We start from the raw sequence: 12331 nt of genomic DNA, 5'->3' as shown, positions 1-12331 counted from the left end.
GTCTCCCACCAACAACCCACTCAGGGCCCAGAGAGCCCCCCTTGGACTCTCCCCCCAGCCCTACTGCCTGGCCCAGTCCCTGGCTCCCCCCCCCCGCCTCTGCCCCAGCCCTGCCCCCCCTGCTCCCTCCCCGCCCGGCCCTGCCCCCAGCTCCCTCCCCTCCTCCTGGCTCCCCCCCGCAGCTCTCCTGCCCACCCCTGCCTGGCCCTGCCCCCAGTTCCCCCCCCCCCGGCTCCCTCCCCTCCCCGGCCTGGTCCCCTGCCCGCCCCCTGCCCCTGTCTGCCCCCGCCCAGCCCTGCCCCCCGGCTCCCTCCCCTCCCCGGCCTGGTCCCTTGCTCTCCTGCCCACCCCCGGCTCCCCCCTGCCCCCACACGGCCCTGCCCCCCCCCGGCTCCCTCCCCGCCCTGCCCCCAGCTCCCCCCCGGCTCTCCTGACCCCCCCTCTCTCCCCAGGCTGGCCAAGAAGTCCTGGTTCGGGAATTTCATCTCGCTGGAGAAGGAGGAGCTGATCTTCGTGGTGATCCGGGACAAGCCGCTCAGCTCGGTCAAGGCCGACATCGTCCACGCCTTCCTCTCGGTGGGGAGCCGGGGGGCCGGGGGCTGGGGGGCAGGAGGGACAGAGGATGAGGGGCTGGGACGGGGGCAAGAGGGATGGGGGATGGGGCAGATGGGGCAGGGGTCCAGGCTGAGTGGCAGGAGGGACCGAGACGGGGGGGCTGGGACGGGGGGCAGGAGGGATGGGGGCTGGGCCAGGGGGTGGGGGGGCCAGGCTGGGTGGCAGGAGGGACAGAGGTTGGGGGCTGGGCCAGGGGGCATGATGGACAGGGGCTGGGGCAGGGGGGCCGAGCTGAATGGCAGGAGGGATGGGGGCAGGGATGGGGGGCAGGAGGGACGGGGGCTGGGCCAGGCGGGGCCAGGCGGGGCGGGGGGCCGGGCTGAATGGGAGGAGGGACGGGGGCTGGGGGCTCTGAGGTGGGACATGGAGGGTTGGCCAGGGCACTGGGGGAGGGGGCTGGGCCATGGGGAGCCGGGGAACAGCCGTGGGGACCCTGACCTACCGCCTCTGCCCCCCAGATCCCCAGCTTGAGTCACAGCGTCCTGTCCCAGACGAGCTTCCGGGCCGAGTACCGGGCGTCGGGGGGCCCAGCCGTCTTCCAGAAACCCGTCCGGTTCCAGGTGGACATCAGCGCCTCGGAGGGGGGGGCCGCCCCCAAGGACAGCGGGGTGTTCTCCGTCAGCTTCACCCTCATCTCAGGTGGGGACCCCGGGACCCCGTTTCCTGCCCCTGGGGCCTCTGTTCCCCTGGGATCCCCTTCCCTTCCCCCGGGAAACGGGTCCCCTGCCCCTGGGGCCTCGGTGCCCCCGGGACCCCATTCCCCTGCCCCTGGGGCCTCTGTTCCCTGCTTTTGGGGCCTCCGTTCCCCCGGGATCCCGTTCCCTTCTCCTGGGATCCTGTTCCCTTCCTCTGGGACCCGGTTTCCCTGCCATTGGGACCCCGTTCCCCTGCCCCTGGGGCCTCTGTTCCCCCGGGACCGCGTTCCCTGCTTTCGGGGCCTCCGTTCCCCCGGGATCCCGTTCCCTTCTCCCGGGGCCCGGGTTCCCTGCCCCTGGGGCCTCGGTGCCCCTGGGACCCCGGTGCCTTCCCCTGGGGCCTCCGCTCCCCTGCAACCCTTTCCCTGACTCCCCACCTCATTCCCCCAGGCCTCCCTGTCCCCAGGCCCCCCGTCACCCTCAGCCCGTTGCCCTGGGACCCCCCAATCCACATCCCACCCGGGACTCTGCACCCCCCCATATCCCTGCACCCCATCTCCCCCAGAACACAGGACCCGGGGAGCCCCCCCCAACACTTAATCTCTCACCTCCCCCCAGGTCCCAGCCGTCGATTCAAGCGGGTCGTGGAGACGATCCAGGCTCAGCTGCTCAGTTCCCATGACCAGCCCTCGGTGCAGGCCCTCGCCGGTGAGTCAGGCCCCGGGGCCTCTCCCCTCCCGGGGCACCGGCAGGGCTGGGGGGGCGGTGGTTGGCTAGCAGGGGCTGCAGGTCGGGAGTGAGGGGCACCGGCAGGGCTGGCGGAGGGCCCAGGGCCGGGCTAGCAGGGGGCTGCGGGTCGGGAGTGAGGGGCACCGGCAGGGCTGGGGGGGGGCCCAGGGCCGGGCTAGCAGGGGGCTGCGGGTCGGTAGTGAGGGGCACCGGCAGGGTTGGCGGGGGGCCCAGGGCCGAGCTAGCAGGGGGCTGCGGGTCGGGAGTGAGGGGCACCGGCAGGGCTGGGGGGGGCCCAGGGCCGGGCTAGCAGGGGGCTGCGGGTCGGGAGTGAGGGGCACCGGCAGGGCTGCGGGGGGGCCCAGGGCCGGGCTGGCAGGGGGCTGCGGGTCGGGAGTGAGGGGCACCGGCAAGGCTGGGGGGGGCCCAGGGCCGGGCTAGCAGGGGGCTGCGGGTCGGGAGTGAGGGGCACCCCTTTCCTAATGCATGTCTCTCCGCCCCCCCCTCGCCCCCCAGATGAGAAGAACGGGCAGCAGCCCCGCCCGCCGGGCACCCCCACCCGCGTGGCCCAGAATTCCCGGCGCTCCGACCCCGACGTCTCGGAGCAGCCTCGCCGCGGCTCCTGCAAGGAAAAGAAACTCGTGTCGTCCAACGGGACGCAGGCCCCCCAGCCCCCGCAGCAGCCTTGACCCCCCCCGGGGGGCAGGGGGAGCACAGCCCCCCACTCTGGCCTCGGCCTCCGCGACCCCCTGCAGCCGGTGGGGGGGAAGGAAGGAGAGGAAAAAAGACACGGACAGGACCTCGCCTCTGACGGGGCTTGGGGCGGGCTGTGGGGGGGTGGCACGGGAATTGACCCCCCCACACACACAATGGCTGAGCAGGTGCCATGGTCCAAGCAGACCATACTGTGAACCTGTAAATATTTAACACAAAAAAGACCCTCCCGACCGCCCCCGACACAGAAGACCGAAAAGGAAACTGCAAATGACGACAAACCCCACAAAAAATCCACAGAGGAAAAAAAAAAAACCTGAACTGAGCAGATGGGCGATGGAGCCGGGGCGGGCGGGGGGGGTCCGGGGGGGGCGGCTGGCTGGCTGGCCAGGGCGGGCGGGGGCGGGAGAAACGAGATTTTAATTTAATGTATTGACGGGAGGAGGGAGTGGATTGGTGGATTTCGTTACCCACTCCTCCGCTTCCCCCCCCTTCCCTCGTTCCCACGACCCGCTCCGATGCACCCCAGACCTTGGCTGGCTTCTTCCCAAACTGCTTTCGGGGGTGGGGCCCACCCCGACCCCCTGCTGTGGTGACGCGAGGCGGGAGGCTGTGCGCGTGTGGACGCCCTGACGCCGGATCAAAGCCCCGTCCTGCCAGTCCCGCATGGGGGGCGGGGGGGGGGGGGAGCATTTCTTCTCCCACCCGGTGAAACTCTGCCCCAGCTCCGGAGCCAGGCAGGGAGGGGACCGGCGCTTCCCCCGCGGGGTCGCTGGGGCTCCCTCCCCGCCGGCTCCCATCGGTTTCCGCGGTGGATCCGTGGAAAGAAGGGAACCGACGTCGCTGGGGGCCTGCTGGGTCCCCCTCCTGCCTTGCTGGGCCGACGCCGCCCGGGGGCGCCGTTTGCACCGTCGCGCAAAACGACGTGGGGGGCGGGGGGAGCCGCTGGTTTCCGAATGACGGCGGCTGTTGGAAACCGATAAGCCATTAAACCCCACCGGCCCCGGTAAACGCTCAGAAGGCAGAGGAATAATACTGGGCTTTGGCCGCGTCTTTCTTCCTTCGCCTTGCTGTCAATTCCGACGCGCCTCTTTTGCGGGCGGCTGCAAATCGAAGGCTCCCGAGTTTAATGGTCCCTCTCCGGGGCTGAGCCACGGCAAAGGGGCCTAGGCCTTGGGTGCGCGGGGACCGGGTCGAAATCTATTTCGTTAAACCGGAGTGAAACCCCCTCCCTGCTCCCGAGTGTAGACGCGCTTCACCCGGCTTCGTAGCAGCACGGATCCACCTTCAAGGATTTCTGGGCGGGGAAAGCAAAGATCTGCCCCGCCTCCAATGGCATTTGAGTCACTAGCTGGCCAGAGAGGTGTCGATTTGGGGGAGCAAGCGACTAGCCCAGCGATTCGGGCCAGGTTCAGATCCGCCGGCTGCCGGATTCCTACCCGGGACCAGAGCTCGGGTCATCCAGCTCCCGGCTGAGCACGTGCCCGGCCCGGGTCTAGTGAATGATTTGTACAAAGGGGAACGGCTCCCCGAGCAGCCAGGGGCCCTGGGCTGAGCTGGGGAAGATCTCAGGGCCAAATCATAGGCCTGGAGTCGTAGGAGGGTAACGCAGCACGTCACCGGTCACAAAAGCAGCTCCGCCTAGGCCGGGAACGAGAGTCCTTGCCGAACCCATGTGCCTTGAGTGCGTGTAGACTGGGCTGAATCGGTTTTGTTAAACCGGAGTGAAACCCACTCCCAAGTGTAGACACGCTTCACAGCAGCCATGATGCACTGTCAATGATTTCTTACCCCGTGTGAACGTCAACCCATTTGCCCCACTCACCCTGCGCCCCCTTCCGGGAGGCTGAAAGCAGGTTTGGACTGGAGTCGTCGACCCACGTAACTTTTCCGTGCAGACCAGGCCAACCTCAGACAAAAGCATCCATGCTTAGGGGCTAACCCAGCCTTAGCTGGTTCTGTTAAGGACACCCCCCCACACTCACCCGTTAAGGGAAGCCGCTAAACCAGATTGAAACCTGGTTAAAACCCAGGCTCAAATTGGCACCGAATCAAACGGGTTTAGCCCATGGCAGCACCACTCCCGTTCCGCCCTGGGGCAAGGGCGGGGGAGGGGTGGGTTTCCCCGCTCCCTAGCTTGAGGGGGTAACTGGCCTGGAAAGGCTGGAGGGGCAGCGTCCGCCCACCCCACGGCTTGGGGGGCATCTGCTCTCACCTTCGCCCGCGCAGGGTCCGGCGTGGGTTCTGAGCCCCGGCTACAAAAGGTGATGGAAAATGGAACCAGATTTAAACTAAAGCGATCTGAAGCTACTTAAGAGCATTTACATGGGGGCACGGCCAGAACAAAGCTACCGAGCCATCGGGGTGCAGCTCAAAGGGGAAGATGCCCCCCCCTCCACTTTTCCCTCTGCCAGCCCCTGCTGCCCTCCGCACCGATTCCCAACATGGACCAAACCGGACCCGATGTCCCAGACTGCTCCCGGCACCCCGGATTCCCTTTCAGCCTGGGATCGATCATGAGACACGGCCCCTCTGGGGTGGGGCGGAGGGGCCGTTCAGGACAGGAAGTGAAGGACAACCCGCCTTGGCTTGCATCAGCTTCTGGGAACTGCTTCTTCAGTGGGCCAAAACCCCAGGGCTGGACTAGCAGGGGGCTGCGGGTGGGGAGCAAGGGGCACCGGCAGGGCCGGGGGCTGCGGGTAGGGAGCAAGGGGCACTGGCAGGGCCGGGGGGGGAGCGAGGGGCACCGGCAGGGCCGGGGGCTGCGGGTAGGGAGCAAGGGGCACCGGCAGGGCTGGGGGCTGCGGGTAGGGAGCAAGGGGCACCGGCAGGGCCGGGGGCTGCTGGGGGGGGGGAGCGAGGGGCTCCAAAGGAATCCTGCAGCCCCCCCGGGCTGGGTCAGGCATCTCCCCCCCACATCGGTGCCCCCCCGCCCCCGGGCGACCCTGGTGGGAGCTGGGCTGCATGCTGCCTGTGAGCGCTGTCCCCCCCGTCCCCCCCCCACTCCTCTTGGGGTCAGTAATGCTCAAAAAAAACCAAAAATACAAACAGAAAAAACTGACCAAGAACCCCCCCCTGGGGGGGCCTCGCACCATTTGTCCTCCCACCCCCACCCCACCTGGACTCAGACATCCCAGTCCCAGCCCCTCCCTCCAGGCCCCCTCCCCCACCACAGCCCCTGATGTCCCTCAGCCCCCAACTCTCTATTTGCTGCCCCCCCCCAAATTTCCCTCCACCCCTTCCCACCCCTCCCAGCCTCCCCCCGCCACCCCAAGGGGCTACAGGGGTTTGTTCCTCCTTCCCCCCCCAGCACCACTCACTTTCAACCCCACTCGGCCCCCCACATCCCCAGTCCAGCCCCCCCCCCCAGCCCTCAAACTCCACCCATCAGTGCCAGCAAAGCCAGGTACCCCCAGCCGGGTGCAAACCCAGATGTGAGGAATCTGGGGAGTCAGTGGGGTCGGGGGGGGGGGGGGGGGGGATGGAGCCCGGGGCCTTTCCCCTCTAGGGGGCGCCAGCTCCCCCCGGCCTCAGGGGTGCTCTGGGTTGATGAACCAGACAGTGATTGTGGGGCGCTCACGGGGTGCAGCCCGAGCTGCTGGTCTGTATCTCCCCCTCCCCCCCAAAAAAACCATTTGGAGATGAGAGGATTGTAACCCCCGCCCACCGGCCTTTTCTCATCAGCCCCCTGCTGATCATAGAACCCAGGAGTCCTGGCTCGGAACCCCCCCTCCCCCCAACCACAAGACCCCCCTCCCCTCCTAGCACCAGGGGAAGAACCCAGGTGTCCTGGCTCTGGCTAGCTTCCCACCCCCCATTCTGAGCAATGCCCTGCCCCCACCCCGGGCAGAGTGGGGTATAGGGGGCAATTTCTGCTCCTTCCCCCACCCCAAGCTCTCGGTGCTGGGGGGGCAGGGCCAGGCCCCTCCCGCATCCAAATATGACAGAGGCACCAGAGCTGAGAAATCCCACATTTATTACAGCCCGGTGTGGTTGGGGGGTGGGGGGGGATGAGACCCCTTCTGTCCTGGGGGAGGGGGGGAAATAAGGGGGTCTGTGAACATTCTCCCCCCCCACACACACACACACCCACCAGAACCATGGTTCCCCCAGTCTCGCTCCCAGCCGCCAGCCAGCCCCCAGCGCTGCAAGCTTCCCCCGCCAGCAGTGCCCGCAGCGGGGGGGGGGGGGAGAAGAGCTGGGGGAGGCCATCCAAGGGTCTCTGCCCCACAGCCGTGGGGGGCACAGTCCGGGTGGGGCCGGGGCTAGAGCGCCAGGGTCTGGGTGGAGGTGGCGCCCAGCTCCAGGGCAGGGGGGGGCGCCCGGTGCTGCAGCCCCACGGAGCAGGACTCGATGTGCCGGAAATCCACGGCGAAGAGGCCGAAGAGGAGGAAGAGGATCAGGGCCAAGGTCCATTCGCAGGCCGCGGCTTCGGACCTCAGCCCCAGCCCGTGCAGAGCGAACACGGAGCCCGAGTCAAGGGGCCACGGCTGGGGGGTGCCCCCCACGCCCGACCCACAGCCCCGGCCACCCCGGCCCTGCCCGTGCCCCTCACGCCCGACCCACAGCCCCGGCCACCCCGGCCCTGCCCGTGCCCCTCACGCCCGACCCACAGCCCTGGCCACCCCGGCCCTGAGCTCCCCCCAGCTCTGCCGGTGCCCCTCACGCCCGACCCACAGCCCCGGCCATTCCGGCCCTGCCCATGCCCCTCACGCCCGACCCACAGCCCCGGCCACTCTGGCCCTGAGCTCCCCCCAGCCCTGCCCATGCCCCTCACGCCCGACCCACAGCCCTGGGCACCCCAGCCCTGCCCGTGCCCCTCACGCCCGACCCACAACCCAGGCCCTGGGCTCCCCGCAGCCCTGCCGGTGCCCCTCACACCCGACCCACAGCCCCTCCCACCCCGGCCCTGCCGGTGCCCCTCACGCCCGACCCACAGCCCTGGGCTCCCCGCAGCCCTGCCGGTGCCCCTCACGCCCGACCCACAGCCCTGGGCTCCCCGCAGCCCTGCCGGTGCCCCTCCACACCAAGGATACTGGCCACAAGCAGGGCCGTGCTGCCCGCACTGAGACAGAACCGGGTTGGTCCGATCCAACGCCCGCCAGGATGCAGCTTCACCCGTTTGGTCAGCGCGGCCTGGACCCAGAAATAAACGACACCCACGACGAAGGCCAGAAACGCCCCAAACAAGTGAGTCTCCAGCTGGTTACTTTGCTGCCAGGGCAGGAAGGGAGCAAGTGGGATTGCGCCCCCCCCCCCCCCGCCAGCGCCCTCACCCTCCCTCTGGGCTCCCCCCCCGACAGCTTTCCCCACCCCTACCCCGCTGGGCTCCCCTCCCTCTGACCGGCGCCCCCTGCTGGGCTCCCCTGGTTCCCCCACACAGCACCCACAGCTGAGCCTCCCTCCCCCCCCACCAGTGCCCCCCAGCACCGTACCTGGAAGTTGCCCACGACAGAGGCCCCTAGGGCACAGAGCAGCCCCAGGCAGAGGCCGGCCGTGTTCAGGGCGCAGGGACACCCCCAGTCCCGCACCTGCTGGAACCGCAGGTAGCTGATCAGGATGACTGGGAAGGGAGACAGCCCAGGTCAGAGGGGCCGGTGCCCCCTAGAGGGGAAAGGCCCCGGGCCCCATTCCCTGCCCCCTGAGCCAGCCAGTCCCTGCCCTGGGGCCAGACGGGAGCCGGTGCCCCCCAGAGGGGAAAGACCCCATGACCCATTCCCCGCCCCCCTGAGCCAGCCAGTCCCTGTCCCGGGGCCAGACGGGAGCCGGCGCCCCCCAGAGGTGGCTGGTTGCAGGGTCACTTACCCAGGAATGCCCCCATGTTCAGCACTTGACCGAAGATGCAGCTCTGGGGAGGGTCGGATCCGCAGGTGCTGGGAAAGAGGAGAGAGACCAGTGTTTTCCTGGGGAACTGAAATGGGGGGGGGGGGGCAGGAGAGGGCCGACGAGGGGCGAGACCGTGAGGGCGAAGATGGGCTGGATGGCACCATAGTAAAAACCAAGACGGGCAGGGATGCAACCCCACACGCCGAGCGTCCCCCGCCTCTGGTCGCCAGGCGCTGGACGGCAGGGGATGGATCACCCCACGAGTCCCTGTCCTGGTCGTTCCCTCTGGGCCACCCTGCACTGGCCACTGTCGGCCGACAGGACACCGGGCCAGAGGGACCATTGGCCTGACCCAGTCTGGCCATTTTGACCGGAAAATAACTAGAATAATCAAAACGTTGAGTCCAGACACTCCCCAAGATAACGACCTCTTGAGCTAGCAATGGGGTGGGAGCATGTCTGTGGCCAATAATGCTCTGGCCGCTGCTCCGTCCCCGGTGGCCCTGCACCGTCACCTTGTGCTGCCACCGGGACCCCTGCGAGTTGCCCCCCCCCCCCCGGTGCTCAGTGATTTCAGCTCTGGGGGGTGGGGGGGAAATCTCGCTGCTGGTGCGGGCGGGGGCGTCTGCTCCACAGAAACACCGTCCCACAGCGGGTCTCCGCACTTAGACCGGAGTATCTGCGATTTCAGCTTTAGCGGTCACGTCAACCGAAAGACGCTCAATGGAGCCTACTATTTGAAACAGGAGCAGGTCAAATAGCGCCCACCCCCCACAGCAAAACACCCGTGTCCCCCCCCCCGCCCCCGCGCTAGGATCTGGCATCCAAACCGCCTGCTTAGCAGGTGACTGGGGCTTAATTCTTAAGGCAAGAGGTGCCGGGACTCACGCAAGTTTGTTACTTTCATAACGGAGGAGACAAGCCCGGAGGCCCCAGGGCTACGCACGGCCGGGGGCTCAGCCCTGGCACGAAGGAAGCCCCGAGGGAGACCCCCGCATGCAGGCAGGCTAAGGACAGTTCTGCTGCCCTTTACTCGGACAGTCAGGAGAATAGGTCATGACCCCTCACATTTAATACTCGGGCGATTTGTAACCAATACCGGCCAAAATCGATCACGCCAACAGCTCAGCTCTGGCTGCCGGACGCCTCGGCGGAGCGGGTGCCTTCGTGTAAATACCGCCTGGCCCTGAAGCCTTTTCCACCCACCCCTGGCTCATCGCGAGCCGTCGGGGGAGAGCTGGCGCAGATCTGGCTCATAAATCCTCGGCTGAAATGAGCAGGCTGGCCAAGACAGCCCAACCGAATGGGCCGACGTTGTCATACATCACGGCGGCGGGAGTCGGCGAGTCCTGGTTCAGACTTTTCCAGCCCCTTCTGCTTTCTCTCAGACACTGGTAGGCTCTCAAAGCGTGGATTCAGGTTTCAATTTCCATTCACATTTCCAACCCACAACTAAACTGGCAACACGGCATGTCACTGGGGGAAGGGGGGCGGCAGGGGGTCTGGGGAAATCCCTGAGAGAGACCCCAACAGCTACAGCCGGGCTCTGATCCTGCCCGACCACTCGCTGCCCTGGCGGCAGGGGTGTGTGCTGAAATCAGAACCCAGCCCTACCCCCACTGCAGTCTGGTGTGAATCTGGATTGTCCCCTGGGGGCTGAGGTCAGAACCCTGCCCTGCCCCCAGTGCAAACAAGAGTGACTCCGGATTGTCCCCTGGGGGCTGAAATCAGAACCCATCCCTACCCCCAATGCAAACAGGAGCGACTCTGGATTGATCCCTGGGGCTGAGATCAGCATCTGACCCACCTACCTGATATACGGGAACATGACTGTGACATTCACAGACCCGTTGGCCACGGACATGGCGTATCTGTGGGGAACAGGGGTGTGTGTGTGACCAAGCTGGCCCCAAAGGGAAGGGGAGCAAGAGCCAAGGGCCTCAGAGTCACCCCATCAAACCCCCTCCTCAGCATCCTCCCTCTGACCCATCCCCTAGAGGGGACAGGCCCCATACCCCATTCCCTACCCCCTGAGTCAGCCAGCCCCTACCCTGGGGCTGGATGGGAGCCAGCACCCCCCGCCCAAGGGGAACGGCATGCCCCGTTCTCCACCTAAGGCAGGCAGGGAGCCCCAAGCAGAATGGGGGGGCGGCTCATCTACCCCCCATACATGTTACTTACACCACCCAGAAGCCCACGGTGCCGCAGATGGCCAGCAGGATGGGGAGCAGGGCCCAGCCCCACATGGCAGAGACCTAAACAGGGGAAAGGGGGTGAGACACTGGTGAGGGAGGAGAGCCCCCACCCCCCATTCCTTCCCTCTCCAGAAGGCTGGGTTCTCTCCCCCCACCAAAGAGAGGCTGCAGCCTGGGGGAGCCCTTTAAAACACCCCCCACCCTAGCCCCCTCCCACTATTTAAAGGCACAGGATGCCTCTAATGTTCCTCCCCCACATGCAGGAGGGTCAGGGCTGCCCCATGCTGCTGCCCTGGGGAGGAGGGAGTGCTGGGGGTCTCAGAGACACCTGGCTGGGGTGTACTTAGGAGCAAGAAATATCTCTCCCCCGTCCCCCACCAGGATCTGGGCTGGAGGAGGCTCTATCCCAGCTCTGGGAGGGGAGTGGTGTCTAGGGGTTAGAGCAGCGGGGGCTGGGAGCCTGGGTTCCTTTCCTGCTGCGACCACTTCTGACCTCAGCTCCCCAGCGCAGTGCCTCAGTTTCCCTCACATGAGATCGGGCTGATACATACCTACCCCTCTGAGCCTCTGTCACAGAGACATCTCCTGAGCTGCCCGCCCGGCTTCTCTGCTCCCGTGTGTGGCTGGGGTCACAGGAGCCCTGTCACTTGGCATGGCCCCACCCCGGGGACAGAGAGCAGCCCTGGGAGCTGGCTGGGGCCAAAGTGCACGGTGTGGAGGGTTGTACCTGGGAGGGATTATCCATGGGGCAGCGGGGCAGGGCTCACCCCGACCCAACACAGTGGGGCTCTGCGCCCACAGCCAGCCTCCACCATCACATTGGGCAGGAGATTGTTGAATGCTCTTAAAATCACAGACTCAGGACTCCTGGGTTCTTTCCCTGGCTCTGAGAGGGGAGTGGCATCTAGAGGAGGGGGGGCTGGGAGCGAGGACTTCTTGGCCAGAATCCCCCCAGGGATTTGGCTCCCCCACCCAGGCCTGGAGCCAAATTAGAGGCGGCGCCCCCTAGTGGGGAAAGACCCCCGTGTCCCACCCCACAGTCAGCCTGCCCCCAGCAGATCCCTCCCCCGACAGCCCCATCTGGGACTCACCAGCGGTTCGGGGTGTGGTCACTCGACAGCAGGCTCCATCCCAGCCGAGCCTGGTCGGCACCCCAGGGAGTCTGGGCCAGGGTGTGAGAGTCCTCTGACAGCTTGTTCCTGCTGATGTCCAGAGACCTTGGCCTGGCCATATCCGCTGCCTGGCCTGCAGGCGTCCCGGAGCCAGGAATGAGTTTATACGGGGACACTGAGGTGCGACCGCCTCTGGGGTGGGGCACAGGGGCTAGTTATCCGGGGACCCCCCTCGCCCGGCTTAACAGCTGCTCCCCACCCTAGACTGTCCTGTACCCGTCTCAGCGTGTGGCTCTGAGGAGTCTCCCTCCCCTGCACCCGGTTTGGTTCCCCGTCCCACCTCTGAAATCCCCTCGCTTGGATTTAATCGCTGGTGAAGGTTTACGTTTACCTAGGGCCTACCAGAACTCAAGGCCCGAGAGGGGCGTGCGCAATGCCGACCCCCTTGTCTTGTTTTGCGCCCGTTTCCTTTTCAGTTAAAGCTTGAGAAATATTCATGAAGTGT

The 12331-nt window shown here is 66.7% G+C and overlaps 2 protein-coding genes across 3 annotated transcripts in view; one reads left to right on the top strand and one right to left on the bottom strand.

The window, feature by feature from the left end:
- The window catches only part of BRSK1 (BR serine/threonine kinase 1), a 29247-nt gene extending 26203 nt beyond the window's left edge, over nt 1-3044 (top strand). For both annotated transcript variants that reach the window (XM_084612123.1, XM_084612122.1), the window contains exons 16-19: nt 453-576; nt 1074-1254; nt 1869-1958; nt 2496-3044. In XM_084612123.1, the coding sequence (XP_084468249.1) occupies nt 453-576; nt 1074-1254; nt 1869-1958; nt 2496-2668 (568 nt within the window). In that variant the 3' untranslated portion in view covers nt 2669-3044. The remainder of the gene's footprint in view (nt 1-452; nt 577-1073; nt 1255-1868; nt 1959-2495) is intronic.
- A 3672-nt stretch (nt 3045-6716) lies between these two features.
- On the bottom strand, nt 6717-11396 carry TMEM150B (transmembrane protein 150B). Its single transcript, XM_084612957.1, has 7 exons — nt 11266-11396; nt 10701-10774; nt 10331-10390; nt 8499-8566; nt 8129-8256; nt 7674-7907; nt 6717-7213 (listed from the first exon to the last, which is right to left on the bottom strand). Exons 2-7 carry the CDS (start codon nt 10763-10765, stop codon nt 6959-6961), a joined length of 810 nt encoding a protein of 269 aa, XP_084469083.1. The 5' UTR covers nt 10766-10774; nt 11266-11396; the 3' UTR covers nt 6717-6958.
- Nucleotides 11397-12331: the final 935 nt, after the last annotated feature.

Source organism: Lepidochelys olivacea (assembly GCF_965140295.1).
Source record: "Lepidochelys olivacea isolate rLepOli2 genome assembly, chromosome: 23".
Lineage (NCBI taxonomy): Eukaryota > Metazoa > Chordata > Testudines > Cheloniidae > Lepidochelys > Lepidochelys olivacea.
Note: the sequence above shows the minus strand (reverse complement) of the source record. Positions and strands in the feature narration are given on the sequence as shown.